At 35.1% G+C, this 17284-nt stretch overlaps 1 protein-coding gene across 1 annotated transcript in view; it reads right to left on the bottom strand.

Moving 5' to 3' along the window:
• The window catches only part of LOC111811402 (pleckstrin homology (PH) domain-containing protein), a 72023-nt gene that overhangs the window by 31820 nt on the left and 22919 nt on the right, over positions 1–17284 (bottom strand). Inside the window, exons 11-26 of the mRNA XM_087117799.1 lie at positions 15355–15447; positions 14785–15106; positions 14576–14680; positions 14405–14500; positions 12528–12595; positions 11209–11329; positions 9446–9652; positions 9142–9342; positions 8945–9054; positions 5399–5495; positions 5213–5311; positions 1561–1722; positions 1407–1481; positions 832–1317; positions 414–755; positions 191–322 (exon numbers count right to left, since the gene is read on the bottom strand). Of these exons, the coding sequence (XP_086973925.1) occupies positions 191–322; positions 414–755; positions 832–1317; positions 1407–1481; positions 1561–1722; positions 5213–5311; positions 5399–5495; positions 8945–9054; positions 9142–9342; positions 9446–9652; positions 11209–11329; positions 12528–12595; positions 14405–14500; positions 14576–14680; positions 14785–15106; positions 15355–15447 (2716 nt within the window). The remainder of the gene's footprint in view (positions 1–190; positions 323–413; positions 756–831; positions 1318–1406; positions 1482–1560; positions 1723–5212; positions 5312–5398; positions 5496–8944; positions 9055–9141; positions 9343–9445; positions 9653–11208; positions 11330–12527; positions 12596–14404; positions 14501–14575; positions 14681–14784; positions 15107–15354; positions 15448–17284) is intronic.

Genomic DNA, 17284 nt, shown 5'->3' with positions numbered 1-17284 from the left:
GAAATATCATAAATCGAAAGGGAAATCAATACAGTGTAAGATAATAATAGGCCAAAAGGATAAAAAGAACAAAATGTCGTCCCACAAATGATAATGCAAGATTGCCACTATCTACATGCTCGTAAGATTAATAGATATTCATACATACATATGAATGTGCGTTGGAGGGAGAGAGAGAGAGAGAGCGAACCTCAACAAAAGAACTGCCACCAGGATTTCTCATATCGCATGCCCAATAATATATGTGGCTGCTTGAAAGACTATCATCACTTATTCTCAGATTTCCAAGGGCAGCCTCAATACTAAAAGAGGACGGAAACACCTGAAAGGAAGAAAAGGAGAGATCTCAAGAACAATCAAAGTTTAAAACTCAATACGTCTATTGGAGTAAGATTGGGACTTTGAAACAAAACCTTGATATTAGCAAGCAAGTTGTCTTGAAACAAACTTGCTAGATTACTTTCATTTTCCTTCACTAGAAAAATTTGTGCACGAGCCATCTTCAATTCTAAACTGAATACAACTCTAGACCTCCCTTTTCCTAGCAAACCTTTCACAATGCCATCCTCCATGTTTTTTGGAATCTGTTCATCCTCTTCGATTTGGCTATTATGCTTTATGATGCTTGATGATGAATTATCACTCAATGATTCACAACTTTCTTCCTCAAGGTTGATGGCATTGGCAAACTCAATAAGGGCTAAAACTGTAGGTCTACGACAGAAAAATGACAATGTAGCCAAGGTAACAGAAACCTGGGACAATAATTCAATATTTTAAATTCAAAATCCTAGTAGATAATATATAATCGAGCGAGAGATAGGGACAGACCTGTTTGTCTACATCATAGTACCGAGGAGAATTTTGGTCATAAAATGCTATTTGAGCTTTTACAAAATTATCTAATGTAATAGGTTGCTCATTATCCGCACTATGAGTTTCAGAGCCACCAGGTGGAAGCAAACCTGCAATACGTGAAAAACTGGGGGGTGCAAAATTTTTCAATTGGACAGAACTTCGAGATTTTACATAATCGAGTCCTTTTCCAGGTGATTGCATCTGATAATCAGCATAGTCAACCAAGGTTTCAGGTGCCTCGAAGAATTTCTCATCACCTTCAATTTGAGTCGAATCATTGTTATCAGAACCTTTATTTTTTGAATAGTCAAAAAACGAAGGTGTCTCTTCCCCATGAACAAATGATCTTGCCAAATAACAAGATTGAGAACTGGTCTTCGAACAAACTAAGTCTTCAATTTCCAAAGACTTCAGTATAGTGCCAATGAACATGTCATCTGACCTAATCGACAACTCAACCTATTTTGCACAAATGTATCACTTAGAAGAGAATCTGAGAAACATACATAGAATATAGGTAAATAAACAAACAAATTAAAATTATGTACCTGACCACCAATTGCCCGGAACTCAATCAAATGTCTCTCTTCTGCAAGAAGGACCTTCTCAAAGTCCTGGTCATGCTGAAAAGGGAATGACAATGAACATTTTTAAAAAATATTGTGAAGTAAATTTCAAAAACAACGAAGTTTACTGACATACCTGATTACTAGAACTGAAACAGACTTTAAGTTCATCAAGAGAACCAGTCAGAAAAACCCTCTCTATAGATGAATCCATCATATTATCACTTTCATCTGGTTCAACTTCCGAGTCCTCGGAGTTTGAGGAAGTTTCAGATAGACCCAAAATAGGAGCCGAGGCCTATACAAATATTAAGGTAATTCTTAAATATCACTATAAATTCAATTAAAAAAACTGACAGCAGAATTTGTAATTATCAGTTGATTTCATTTGATGAAGTCATTGCTAATCCAACAGTTGATTTAGTTAATTAAACCAAATATGAATATTTCATTGATTAATGAAAAAGAATAATTAAAATAAAAAAAAAAGTTGAAAGGCTATATAACAACTCCAAGTAGTTAAAAAAATAAAAACCAAACCAAAATCTTAATAATGCAATGTCAGCGATGTAAGCAATGTGAAACATCCTAATTAATATAAATAACATCAAAAGGGTAATTATGATGTAGTAGGGTATCTTGGTCAATTACTTAATTAATAAGTATAAGGATTATTTTCTTGGTTAATTAGGATTAGGATTGGTTTCTTTGATTAATTAGTATTAGGATTAAAAGACCCTTCCCTTCTTGGAGTTCGCTCTCTCCTCTCTCCTCTCTCCTCCTAACCCTTTCGTTTCCAAAATTCTGGTCACCATACCGTTTAGCCTCAGACCACTGAAGATGCATCTGACTGGTCACCTTCGGTCGCCAGTCCCTGTTGTTTCTGTTTGTCGCATGCCAAACATCTTCCTCCGAAGTTTTGTCACCCCTCAATCATCCTGCCTTTGTTTTCTTTTAACCTTAGTCACCTCCATATTGGTTTTTTCAGGCATCGTCTGGTCGCAATCTCTTCAATTTTCTTCTTTAAACCCTAGCCACTCCTCCTCCCCATCGGTTCCCCATATCATTTTTATGTCGTCTTCGACCACCGTTTCCCATTCCCTTTTTTTTCTTCTTTCTTTCTCCTCCTCCCATCAACTAGTTCATCATTTTCCCTCCTCCCCCATCCGCTCCTTCAACTGCGGCCGCAATCCATTTACATGTAGGTGATGAGTTGTTGTACATGTAACCTTTACTTTTGCATTTGATATGAAAATGACATGATTTTTATTAGATATATGAAGAACAAGCTGACAGATCCCCTCTATACCACACATCTTATTTGAGCTAATTCAATTGTTGCAAAATCCAGTGCACATTTTTTTTCATAAGGAAGTTAGGATGTCTCCAAGACTATTCATTTGGTCAAGTTTAGATCTCCCCAAAGATGGAGACTGAAATGATCATGTGGCCAAAGATGTTGAATTGAATTTTATTTCTTTACATGATAAGTTGCATAAGTTAATGTTCTTTTTTATTCAAGAAGGACCTTCGGGCTATGCAAACAAATAATATTTGGTCTTCTCAGCCGTTTATTCAGATTTTTATCGTTTCCAAACCTACACTTCATGTCTCTAAAATGATAAATAGACATTGAAGCCTACCACCTTCTTAATAATTAGAAGAAAGATTGTTCTGATATCCCTGAAAATTCAGAGACTAATTCAGACATTTTGAAAGAAGCTTGTATTCGACTCTTCACTTCCTCTCCAAAGTTACAGCAATCTCCTTTACAATCTACGAACTCTTCTACTCTTTGAGTGATCACTCCACCATGTTCAAATGTCACTTTAATCAAAGGTATCATTAGCTATTCCACCACTAAGGATGTTATCGCCTTAGGTATTCCACCACCTTTCCCACCACAAAGAATTCTATCTTCTCTCCAATCGTTCATAATATGAATCCGATGAAGCATCTGATATTAGTGTGAGCAGTGAAGAATTTGGAGCACATTCAGTCAATATAGAGATCGATGAATTTTTGTTGAAGACTTTCGCCGAAACATACTATCTGTTAGTCACTTTTGCTCGAAGCCAAGCGTTCTTTTCCTTTATTTTGTTGTTTTGTTTGGATAATTATTTTAACTCTGTGTTGAAAAAGATTTGGAATTATTTGGATAGATACTTATATACTTTTTTGTAATCCTTTTTAGTTGTTTCTTTCCATTCCTCTTAGGAAGCTTTGCATCTTTCGAGCATTAATCACTTTTCATTTCTTGATGATCGTTTCTTATTAATATATATATATATATATATATATATATATATGTATATTGAGATTAAGATTAGTTTGTTTTCCAATTCTCTATGTATCGATAATTCTCTCTCTATATATATTAAGATTGATTCTATTTGAAAAAATTCTGAAGTATTTTTCTTATACAGAATGATTGATTGAGCATCCCAAGTTTGATGTGTTGTTTCAAATAAAAAGAAATTCTTACCTATTTCATTAGACATAGAATTACCTAGCCACCACATGACCATTTTATTTTCAACTTTCCACTTCTTGAATTCAAGATCGGTTGGTTTGAGCAGCACATGCTCATTCGAGAAATAATTGTCGTTACCCTTACCAGAAATGAATATTCTAATTGATTGCAACCACTGAATATAACTGTGGCCACTAAATTTGTGACTTGGGATCGGAGAAGGTGAAGATGAATCATACCTATGTGGATGGAGACAAGTTCGGGAGGTTTGGAAGAAGAGGAAGACACATACCTGTGCGGATGGTCTAACACTAAACAGAGGAGTCGAACTCAGTCATAGAGAAGGCAGATGTACAGAAGGTACTAAACCAAAACTAACATTCACGATGGAGGAAGGAAAAACTCAAGCAAATGCCATTGGAGATCAAGCTCTAACATCGAAGACCACTAGAAGTTGCAGAGGAGACCCGTGTTAAATCGTGTGTTGAAGACCCACGATAAAGAATAGGCCAAGGGGAAGTCGTTCGGCTATGATGTTCGGCAGTGATGGCAGCAACGATAGAAAGGGTGGTGGTGGCTAGGGTTTAACAAATTACGGTTTTATTGTTTTATTGTGCTCATCTAGCATAATGTTATATGATACTTCTTTTCATATTTACAACTAAAACCAACATTAGACTGAATACAATAAGAGTAATTCTAAGAATGTATAATATATATATATATATAACCTAATCATAAAACCATAAAAAGTGACCAAAATAAGAAAGAAATAATTTAATACAAGTGTACAAAGGGAACCTAAGTAAATGAGAGTAAAAAGACCTTGAAGGACAACATATATTTACAATAAAATAACCTTACTAATACAAGCACTATAACAGTTATTAGGACTAGTTGCTAATAGAAAAATATCCATAAAAACATATAGATGATTAGTAAAAACAAAAAATCAGCTCTTACACCGTCAGCATACCCATATAAGTTGAACTGTCTTACCTCAATTTCAAGGATTTCTTACAAAATCCGAAAAGATCGTTATGATTAGTAAAACAACATTATATGTAAGCTGATGAGAGATGAAACCAAGAGAAAAGAAGAGTACTTAATTATTCTCACAGTTGTTTTGAACGAAACATTTACATACATTAGAACTCAGAAAAACCACACACAGCACAAGCAATTATAAAAACAGTATAATGTGGAAGATGCCTAATGAAATAAAGTAACAAGAAGTAAACTAATCTGCATCTCATCAAAACCCAAATGAAAGACAAATACAAGTAATGACATAATCCAACAGATAATCACATACCGAAGCACGATATATAGCCCCTTGCAAGCGGTTTTGCCAAATTTTTCTTGAAACATCGGAATCACACCTCAATATGAGGGCACTAGCATCCTCCACAACCTAAACCCAACACAATTATGAAGCTGAGTGAGCAAGATGCTCAACAGAGATCAATCATGTACACAAATAGCATAAGACAATTTTAACCTTAATATTTGATCGTGAAGCATCATGAACAGCCAAAACATGTTGCACATCCCCAACCAACTCTGCCGGCAATTGAACAGTTTGTTTTCCTCTTAAGCTTACCCAGATCAATAAAAAAAAGCACTTAAATCAGAAAATATAGCTACATCAAATAAAATTAAGGATAATGCTAAATCATATAGCTAGTTGACTGTTGCAAGAGAAGGCAACACCACCAATATAGCTTCATATAAATGCACTTCTCTAATCAGCCACATTAAAGACAGAAAGAAACAAGAGATTTCCTCTGAAGCCCAATGGACTATGAAAACACCATGCATTTTAGTGGCAAATTCCCCAGCTAAACCAACCCTATTTGGTGGCTTCAAGGAAAAGGATCCTTCCTCTCATCTTCATTTTTAACCTTGTTTAGAAGAGAGATAAATTATACTATAGGAAAGTCCATGCACAGTACTTCACATTAATTAAATTAAAATTTTTTAAATTACAAGATATGAACTTATATACGTGATATAATCAATAAATACAACGAATGTTCAAAGGAGACAAACTCCTAAATGTGAAGTATATAAAGAAAATATGGTATTCTAATGAAGGGAAATAAAAGCATCCAAATTCGGCAAGAAATTAAAAATAAATAACTATTCTCCAATTTTTTTTGTTTTATTTGGGCAAGACGTTTTCATTGAAAAGATGAAAAGAGAGACTATCACTCAAAGTGTACGAACTCCAGAATGAGTGGAAATGAAAAAGTAAAGAGAAACAAAAAGAAACTACAACCCATAACAAATGATAAACACAAAATTTTACCAAAGAACGAATACATTAAATTGAATCAAGAGAATTAGCATCGAACTCCCCATGAAAGTTGAAATAGACTTCTGAAAGCTCCATCAAGTATTGACAAAAATCTCAATCTTCGTTTTAAGAAACTTTACTAATCAAAGAAGTTTCTCTTTTCAAATTCTATCCAATTTCTCGACTAGCACTAGATAGCAGATTTGACTCCATAAGAAATGTTGAAAATAAATCTCAAAGAGAGCCTTTGAATCACCAAATATATATATATATGTTGTCTTGAAAAACCTCATTAAATGTTGTCTTGAAAACAATCATGAATCCCCAACCAAAACATCATCTTGGAAGAAGGCAGAAGCCAAAAAGTCCAAAGTAAAAATGCAGTTGAACAGCTTTGCTTACTATTAAAAAATGAATATCTTGAAACAAAACGTGAAATTAATGTGGCCCATTAAACCACAGTATACGGTAACACCTCGTATTGTAAGAAAATAAAAAAAAGATTTTTTCCAAGAAAAAAAAAAAAAAAAAAGGAAAGCAAGATGACTGTACAGGTTAGTTTCTTAACCTTCTCTTTAGCAAATTTAAAGCTAGCCATTTTCACCCGTTTATTATTTTAACTTAATTTAGGGCATATTGAACAATTTTGGAGAAATTTAGAATATCCTCGAAGACCCGAAAAAGCTCGAGAAGTCTACAATCAAGTAGGTAACCATATGGAGCAAGTTTCAGAAATACTTGTAGGAGTCAATTAGGATTGAGGGCAATGAATGAGTATTATGTTTAGGAGACTAGTTTGACCTAGTCTCATGATAATTGCGCTTAGATAATGGGAACAGTTACCACTTAGTTCTATTTACAGTTATATACCTTCCGCAACATGATGTTGAACTCTAATAGATCATTAGACTTCTATGCTTTCCATTATGCTGAGGTTGGGTCGTTATCACTTAATGAGCATTTCGAGCATGTTGTATGCCCTTAAACATTTATTATGCATGATTTAGGGTTTGGATATCCCGTTATTGCCTAGTTATAAGTTGGACTATCGCTGTGTCATAGAGTGCTAGATGTGTATCTATAGACTATGAGTTATTGTTTCACATATTATGGTCATAGTACCTAGTCATGAGTTCCATAGCCTCCTTGGGTTGACCAAATACCTTGTAGGGACGGATAGAGCGCTACCCCAATTCATGAACTAACCAACAGGGGTTAGGGTCTACTTGTTACACATGGCTTAGTTGTCACCCACAGATGATTTCAGGATTCATAGAGGGTATACTACTGAAGTACTATCAATGGTGCCTAGTGGGAAGAGCAATGGTTTTTTTTTACTATTCAAGCCTGAGTGGCGTAGTAATAGGTAGTTTTACTGTTCAAGTCTAGAAAGTCAAAGTAACAAGTAGCTACTATGTCTAAGACAGGTAGTTTTATGGTTCTATCTTGATGAGCGTACATAAGTAGGTAGGTTACTGTTTCAGCCTGAAAAGGCATAGTGACAAGAACCAATAACCTCCAATTATGAAGGCAGCCAAATGTCAAAAGTTACACAAACCAAAAGCGCCTCTCCAAGACAACAAATGCCAAAGGAAAACTCTGAATATATCAAGACAAATAATCATCGAAGCAATGAAGTATCAACTCACACTCACAAGACAAATAATCATTGTGAATCATCTTAGCCATTTTTTAAGGAATTGAACAAAGCAATTTTTCCGCATCCGTAAACGATAAAACTCAGAAGAGGAAGTTATGGTAAACAGAGAAATGTGCCAGAGGGCTTATATATCTAACTCACACTCGATCAAACATAGCATAAACAATGTGTAGTTAGTCATTTTATGCATGGTTTGGGGGAGCCTCACCTTCAAACAACATATAAAGTGTTACGCTACCTAAAACGAACTTCAAGAAAAAGAATTATTCGAACGAAATAATTATCTTGCGTTGGAAGCTGACACCGACGTTGACTATGTTGGATCAATAGTGGACAGAAAATCTACTATGGAATATACTTTTTTTTGGAGGTAATTTGGTAACATAGAGGAGTAAGAAAATGTGGTTGCTAGATCTTTTGTCGAATTAGAATTCCAAGCTATTGCACAAAAGCTATATGGACTCTTATAGTTGAAGATAATCCTTGATGACTTACAAATTAAAGGAGAATGTTTGATAAAGTTGTACTGTGACAACAAATTAGCTATCAAATTTGCACATAATCCTACCTAGCATGACAGGACAAAACATATTGAAATCGATCAACATTTTACATGGAGAAGCAAGAGAAGGGGATAGCATGGATTAGTTACTGCCCTCGCAACTTTAACTAATAGATACACTAACAGAAGGCCAACTCAATGTTTCATGAATTAGTATCCAAGCTAGAAATGGATAATATTTATTCCTCAGTTTGAAGGGGAGTGTTGAAAGAATAACCTTGAATTAAAAGATATTTGTGTAATCTCATTAAATAAGGGAAGTAGTTGACCTTCCTAATTTACCTCTATTATTGCCATGTATCTAAGGATTTATCTAGATTCATTGTTACCTTGTATGGATTTAATAAGATTTATTGTTACCTAATATCTAAAGATTTATTTGTTTTTTTATATATTATAAATAGATTATGCACCTCTCAATACATAATTTCTGGCGACCATTTACAATTTCACATCTCTTAAAATGATATCTTCGGAATAGTAATGCATACAGCCGATTATGATCTAATTTGCATAGTATTTGAACCTGATATAGCGATTGTAAGATTTGGATCCTGGGCTTTCAATCAAGTAGAGATAGGGCCCTACTAGACAACAGTAGTGCAGTTGCCATTCAGCCTCCCTGTTTCCAACACCCTATTAACAAAATGGGAAATAATGAAACAAATTAAAGATTTATAAATAAACAGAATATAGGAGATAACAAGAGATAGCAAGCACAACCTTCCTAATAAGAACAGATAGCCACCCCTCAAAGTCAGCTTGATTCCACGGTTGAGGAACATCTGAATTTGTATTATCCCCCTGAAAGATCTTCAGAATTTTCAACAGTCGATGATACCTTGCTGGTGAAAAGTGAAATCCTAATGAAGGCAATCGCACTGCAAGCCTTGTTGAAGGGTAAGACGGATTCTCCAATCGAATCTGCATTGAATAAGGCAAGTAACATTAAAGGTTAAGCATGCCTACTGAATAGCATGTATAGGCAGCTCAGAAAATAAATACATACAAATTAGAGGAAGATTACCTGTTGCAGCGTTAAGATAACCCCACACTTGTCAATAACAGGCAATATATTAATCTCTGTTACACGGGAAGATTCATGAGTATCTTTGCCAAAAATTTGATTCCAGTTGTAATCGCCATCAACCAAAAAGGCAGAGACATCACTCAAGACCACATCAAATTGCAAATACATATCCAACTCTTGAGGAGACACGTTTTCATGTTCATCCTGTAGACATTAACCATGTGTAAGACCAATAATCATAACTGCATTTACAAAATTTGCCTTCTTTGAGGTAGCAACAGGCTGGTAATGTTCAAGAATACAAATTCCCAAAGAGGGTGAAGCGAAAAAGTTGAAATGGAATGAAAATAATAGCCAAAAGAGAGGAAATAGATGCATCACAGTTCACACAAATATAACTAGAAGAATACTGCTCACAAACTACAGAGAGAACACCACAGAGAAAGTCCTGAATTTGGCTATATCAAAACTCTGATAGAAATTTCAATGCTTATTACGAAAACCTTTTGAATCTGCTCAAACCGAATCCATTAACCCATAATCAATGAGCCCAGGGAGGCAAAGCTGGCCCATGAGGTAGCTAATGAAAAAATTCTTGATACATTCAAAAAGCTCAATACAAATAAACCATCTAGAATCACGAGGTTGAACAAGTTGTCACATAAGAACAAAGAAAGGTTAAATGACTTTGGCATGAAAACATAGAAAGAACATAGTCTGGATGGATTTTGTCTTAATAAGAAGAAAAAAAGAATATATGACTTCTGTAGAAAAGTTGGAGCTGATTCTCCAATTGGTATCTTCCTGGCTTTTTCTGTCAAGTTTTGTCTTTTGGGTAGTGCTGAGGAGTTGGTCTTGCACATCGCTAGATTTGGTCATAGCTTCGGATGTTCTTTGGCTATCTGGTTTTTCTTCCAGACTATTTCAGCGGATTTTTTTTCTCCATTAAGTGCTTCCTGTTTTAAGGCATTTGTAATTTAAAGGGGAATTTGTAACTTTGATGGTTCCTTAATTTTCTTTTTTGGTCGCTCCAGGTTTTCTGTGTTTACTCACGATTGTTGGATTTCCTTCACTTGACACTCCAATTTATTTATAAAAATAAATAAATAAATAACTCACTCACTAGAAGAAAATTTCCAACTTCAAAAAGATGTCCTTTCTTGAGTCAAGATCTGAAGACAGGATGAAGGCTAAAGATAAAGATTAGGGAAAGCATAGAGAAGAAAAGGTGAGAGTACTTTTCTATCTTCATTTTCAGTTTCAGTTGGCTTCTTCGTGATCAACTTGAGGATAAGTTCATTTTCTCATGGGGTATGAAATTGATTTAACCGAATCTGGTTGTTTCAAGCTTCAACACTGCTTAATTGTTAGTATGCTGTTTTGGTTAAAATAAATGATTCATTATTTCTAGGTTTTTTGTTTCTTTTCTTTTTGTTGGTTGGTTAGCTAGGTTGGTAAGAAGAGGAATCACCCTATAAATTGAGCTTTCTTCATGCAGTGAGAGAGATTTTGTTGGAAGAAAGTTCTTAAGCAAGATTGATTTACATTACTCTATTATTCATTTAATTATTATTTAGTGGTGTCTTGTCTTGCATTCAATTGTAATTGTTATTGTAATGGGATTTTGTTATCCAGATTATATTCTGTAATCTCCTAATTTAAAACAATATCAGACCCAAAGAAGAGGCAGAGACGTAACAAAATATCAGAGAAATAAATTTGAATGACAGCCCTTCTATTCTTTAAATACTAGTACAAACCTGTGTTCGAATCAACAAATTCCCCAAATCAATCAGAAGGTTTATTGAATTGATATCATCAAGATGGAACTCCGCTGGAATTGTAATCTTAGGAGCTGCAATATCCAAGTCCAACAGAAACCTAAAAGCAGATAAACATTATATGAGATAAATTTTACAATATTGTAGGTAGCATCTATAGGATAACTTGCATCTACACAATTAAATATCATAGGGTTTAGATATCTCCTTCATAATTCTTGATCTTTAATTCAATACAAAAATTAATTGGCTCCGATAAGGTTAGAAGGTTAAACGGAGGCTTTTTCTCCTCCTTGTCTCATGCACAGTCCTTCCTACCGTCAACACTTTTATCATTTTGGAGCTTGCAAACATATTTTTATTTTTAATTGAGAGTTGAGATATACAATAATATAGATTCTTCCTTTGCTACGCAACCTAGATGCATTTTCTTTCTTCTTCGACACCATTTCCACTTGATTCAAGGATACTTGTATACAAGTTTGTTAGATCATAAATAAAACACTTCTTGGTATTTTTATGTTCTTAAAATTGGTAACGTCCAATACATCCCATTTCCAATTCAAAGTGTTGTAAATGGGGATGGCTTCATTCCATTCAAACTCATACAACATTGCACATTCTACACAACCTTGCCCATATTCCAACTCCCGCCTGCAGCAATCTTCCTTGCCATCACGACCTACCTCTAGTGGTGGAACTACTTTCCGTTGGAAGTACGCCTATTGAAAGTATTTTAAGTCCATTTTTCCAAAAGAAACAAATTTTCATTAATAGATGATAAGAAACAAGGTTCGAACATCCAATAACTGAATCAAATTTAAGACTTCTTTTTAACTGATATATGGAAAGAACACAAAATGGAAAAAAAGCTCAATTTCTTTGACTAAGTTTTGCAATGCTATGGCAGTCGTAAGCTAGAAGTATCTTTAGGTTGGCTTTGAGGGTTTATCGGATTTTTGTTTTGGGGGCTGAAGATTTATAGAATTGGAAATTTGTAGAGGGCCAAAAAGTGGAAATCAGAATTAGTAGGGAGGAAATGACATATACTGGTTCGAGCATAGAACTTCATACATATGCAATTTACAACAATCAAAAAGAAAATAACCAGAACCCCATTCTACTTCATGACTGCCACAAAGACTGATTACTAGAGTGGTGAACCCCATTGCAGCAGCAGAAACTTTTTCCAAATGAGTGCTCTTTCACGTTTTTAAGCATTCGAATGATGATTCAATATGATAAAATTATGTTCTAAAACACAGACTAGAAGTCCCACAAGGGAGGAGAACAGAAACCTTGAACGATCTTTCAATGCTCTATTCACTTGGAGCTGAGCAGTGCGCTTAACTTCCTCAATTGTCATCTACAAAACAATGAAACAATCAACACACACATAAGTGGTACGGAACTTGCTAGGGCTTTATCAAAATTCGAATGATAAGCAACGACACCATAGTAAAATACATTGAAAGCAAGAAGAAAATGTATTACCTTCCATTATTATTCAACTTATTCACCTTCCATTACATTGACTCAAAAATCTTAAGAAAAATAATGGTCAATAACTTCTAAAACATAATATGCTCCCAATAAGTCGTACACAAGTTCTTGATTGAGATCCACCCACCACACCCTTCAATAATTTCTAGAAAGTGTCCTTATCACTACATCACTTCTCACTCAGCAAAAGAAAATCACCATAGAGCTTCAATTATCCAGTAGGATGTTAAACCGTTGGGGAGTTGCCAGCTTTAAGTTTGAATAAAGCCTTGTCCACCATGAAAGGATCGAGCAGAATAGAAACCTTAAAATGATCTACTAAAGAACATTTAATCCCTTAAAATGATCATGATCCTTTCTTACCCAATGTAAATAAGAAGAAAGAGGGACTTGGACCTTTCTCTTCATAACTACACAGGAACTTCCACCTTCCATGCTTGGCAAAAGCACAAAGGCAGTTCACAGGTCACAATTACACAGAACAACAAATTCAGGAGCTTTTAGCTAAAGGTTGCCCTGTTTTATAATTTGCCTACAACATCTATCAATTTGAATGAGCAAGCTACATACATGACAACTGTGATTGTGGAGTTTCACAATGAGGCTATGGATCATTTGGAACAAACTACTGCCCGATATAAGGCCAAAGTTGATGAACACAAAAGTTTGAAGAAAGCTCAATTTCCTAAAGGAACATATAACAAGTTTCAGGCAAGTAAGTTTGACGCTATGCTGTTTTGCAGAAGGATGTAAATATAATGCCTATCGAATTTACTTTCCAGACAATTACAAGATCAATCCAATCATCAAGATCGCGGATTTGTTTCCTTATCCAGCAGTTGATTCAAGGGCAAGCTGAATTTTTGGTAGGAAGACGCTGATGTAGTTATGTAGCTATTTTTTCCATGGTTGTTTCTTCTCTTTGTGAAGGACTGGAAGTGTTAGTCTCTTGGTTAAGTGTTAATTGCCATTGGTTAGAGTTAGTTTAGTTAGCAACAGTAACTTCAATTGTATCCACTACAGTATAAATACTAGTGATCTTTTACTGTTAAATGAAATAGAAGAACTCTGAGGTTTTATTTCTGGTGGTTGTACACTAAGTGGTCTCGGGATGGAGAAGTGAATAACGAATAAAGGTTGTGAGTCAAATGGTACCTTGGGGGGGAGAAAGACGAATGGTCATGGGTTGTGAGCGGAGAGAAGATGTGTGGTTATCGGAGGGAGAAGAGAAACAATTGGTCAAGTGAACAACGACGACGATGGACGAGGCAGTAGCAGCAGTGTTAGCTGACAGTTAGGGTTAAGGATACAGGGTTAAGAGAGGAGAGAGATTTTTTTATCTTGTTTGTGAAGCTCATAATAGAACATTATGATGACAACCCATGTTCATCACAAACAATCCACCATGCCCTTTAATACCACATAGTCCGGAACTAGAAATTTCTGAACCTTTCGTTTCAAGTCATTAAGACCATACTTCAATATCAAGATACTCTTCATAATAATTTAACATCTGGATTCATGTCAGAAACTTTTTTGACATCTTCAACAATTATAAGTACGATTGCCAATAAATTACATCAGTGACTCGGAAGTTTACCCAACTAAATTAGCAGGCCGTTAGAAGCAATATGTTTAACATTTCAATCGTGGGCAAAGATCAAAACTACACCTGCAAGGCGGCTGCTGTTTCCAATGCCACAGTCTGACCAACAGTAGCGCTGCTCTCAAAGAAGCTCAGAATTTGTTCGATGACATCTTTGAGATACTGGACAAAGGGGCTAATCAGCAGAAAGGCATGGAAAAAGAACTACAGTTGCAAAAGTATCAAGATGGAGCTTACGGTCATGTAACAAGGAGAAGCCTTCACAACCAAGCTCCAGTCCACTTTGACATCAAAAGGCTTGTAACAGAAGATACCAACCAATGAATCATGAGTAGCAGCACTCTGCAAAACACATATATTTCAGTGCTCCACTGCATTCAAATTACTTCGTCAAGCTTTTGGAAATATTAATTGTTCGCAAGTAAAAGGAAGGGTTTGAATCAGACCACAGCAAGGAGACCACTTGGCGAAGATAGTTGATATGACCCCAAATTGATGTCAAAAACTTTCGTTTCTGGAAAAAACTTCATGGAACAGTTCAAGTTTTTACATGACAATTCAGCAAGACAATGTTGTGCCTCATCAGTAAGCTTTGATGCATTACGGTTCATGTGAACCTCCAAAGAAGTAAGAAGAGCGTCCTCTTTGCTAGCATTTATGATGGAAATTGAATTTTCTTCTTCCTTATACCCTATAAATTTGTTCAGTTGTTCCCAGTCTTCTTGACTAAAAAATTGTTCCTCTTCATCTTTGAATGATTGATTGTTCCTGATCGAGTGCACACACCAAAGTATCCCTAAAATATTGACTATTTTGACTAATAATGAACTAGGTAAGATGGAATGATTAGAGAAAAAGTGTTCAATAATAGTCGGCTCTGTTGTGATTACAGAGTAATTTTTTGGTAGTGGATCCATTATACAAAAAACTGTTTGTGATTGTTCTATAAAATATGAAACAAATTATGGTAGTTCTAGGAACGATATTATCTGAGTTATAGAGAGAAAACTAGATACCATCCAAATGACCACCAAGATTTCTTCGCTTTTGTTTTTTTCAAGTACTGGTCCGATTCCACCGTCTTTTGAACAAATTTGTGAGCAAGCATCCTACAAAATCAAATGATAACAGAAAACCTCATCAATAAAATGAAGGTGAATAAATCACAAAGTTTTACTAAATATCAAGAAGAATGTACGTATCTAACAAAATTATTTTGTCAGATTCACAATGATTTTAACAAGGTTTCTTCAAATGTACCTCATCAGTAGGAGAAAGATTTCCATAAAAAGAAATAATCTTACAAATATATTCATATACTAATAACAGCTAACATAACACTGTAAATAATAAAAACTACTGATTAACTAAAAGCATAAAAATAACACTCCCCTCAAGCACATTTGAAGATATTTTCTATTGCTAGTTTGTTGATCTGTTTGTTGAATCATAATTTTACTAACCTATTCATTAACAAATTAGCGATCTACACAGTTGCGGAAGGCAGGGAGTACATACTACATATTACTTTTTATTTAAACAAGAAACAAAATGTTCATTTATGATTGGAAAAGAAGAAAAATGTTCAGAGATACAATCTCCCAAAGGAGAGAAAGAAAAGCAGAAAAGGGGCTGCAAACTAGAACCCTTAAGAACTGGAAACACTGACCAAAACCACTACAACCAAGAGAATAGTTAAAAGGAAGAAATACAAAAGCACCAAAAAAAAAAAAAAAAAAAAACAATGGTTTTCAAACAGCAAGAAGAACAAAGATACTGAGTGACCCTAATGTTAGACGAACACGACTCTCCACAATGGTATGATATTGTCCACTTTGAGCATAAGCTCTCATGGCTTTGCTTTGGGCTTCCCCAAAAGGCCTCATACCAATGGAGTTAGTATTCCTCACTTATAAACCCATGATCATTTCCTAAATTAGCCAATGTGGGATTTCCATCATCCAACACCTCCCCTCCAACAAAGTGCGCCTCCCCTTAATCGAGGCTCGACTCCTTTGGAGTCTTAGTCATTTTTTACTGCCTTCGAGGAGGCTTGACTCATTTTCTTTTGGAGTCCTTTGTTCGATATTTGAGGAGTTACCAATCTATTGGCACGACTAAGTTTAGGGCATGGCTCTGATACCATGTTAGACGAACACGACTCTCCACAATGGTATGATATTGTCCACTTTGAGCATAAGCTCTCATGGCTTTGCTTTGGGCTTCTCCAAAAGGCCTCATACCAATGGAGTTAGTATTCCTCACTTATAAACCCATGATCATTTCCTAAATTAGCCAATGTGGGACTTCCATCATCCAACACCTAATACAGAGCCAACAAACATTACAAAATATGTAAAGCCAACAACTAACACAGAGCCTTACAAAATATGTAAAGCCAACAACTAACACAGAGCCGCAGGAGACTTTGAGAGACAAACTTTAGTTGCATATATCTCAAGGCCACGCATCTTTATGAAAGATGAGAAATTGTCTTTATTTTCAGATTTGTCTTCTAAGAAAACAAGTGTTTGCGACTCATCAAACAATTTTTTCCAGAATTATAAATTTCATCCTGAAAAAAGATTACAAAGAATCCTTTCTATAGCTTCATCAGAGAAGATCTATCGATTATCAGTGATAATAGTTAGTCATGAAGTAGATGAGTTTTCTCCTCTTTTAAAAGAAATTCATATATTACATGGCAATTTTAACATAAAAGAAGACATCAGAATGTTATTTCCAGATTCCTCTTCTCCAAGTGTCTTAAATACGGAAGGTGATTTAATGGTCGAGTCCAATCAGTCTTCTCCTCTTTTTTTCTGGAAATTGTGTAACTGATTTAATTGTTGAGTCCAATCAGTCTTCTCATCTTCCTTCTGGAAATTTTGTAACAGATTTTTTTTTTTTAGATACCGCTTGTACCTATTAAACCAAATATTGATC

Source organism: Cucurbita pepo, chromosome 15 (genome assembly GCF_057944985.1).
Source record: "Cucurbita pepo subsp. pepo isolate OVF chromosome 15, ASM5794498v1, whole genome shotgun sequence".
NCBI lineage: Eukaryota > Viridiplantae > Streptophyta > Magnoliopsida > Cucurbitales > Cucurbitaceae > Cucurbita > Cucurbita pepo.
The sequence above is the reverse complement of the archived record's forward strand: the minus strand, read 5'-3'. Positions and strand labels throughout refer to the sequence as shown.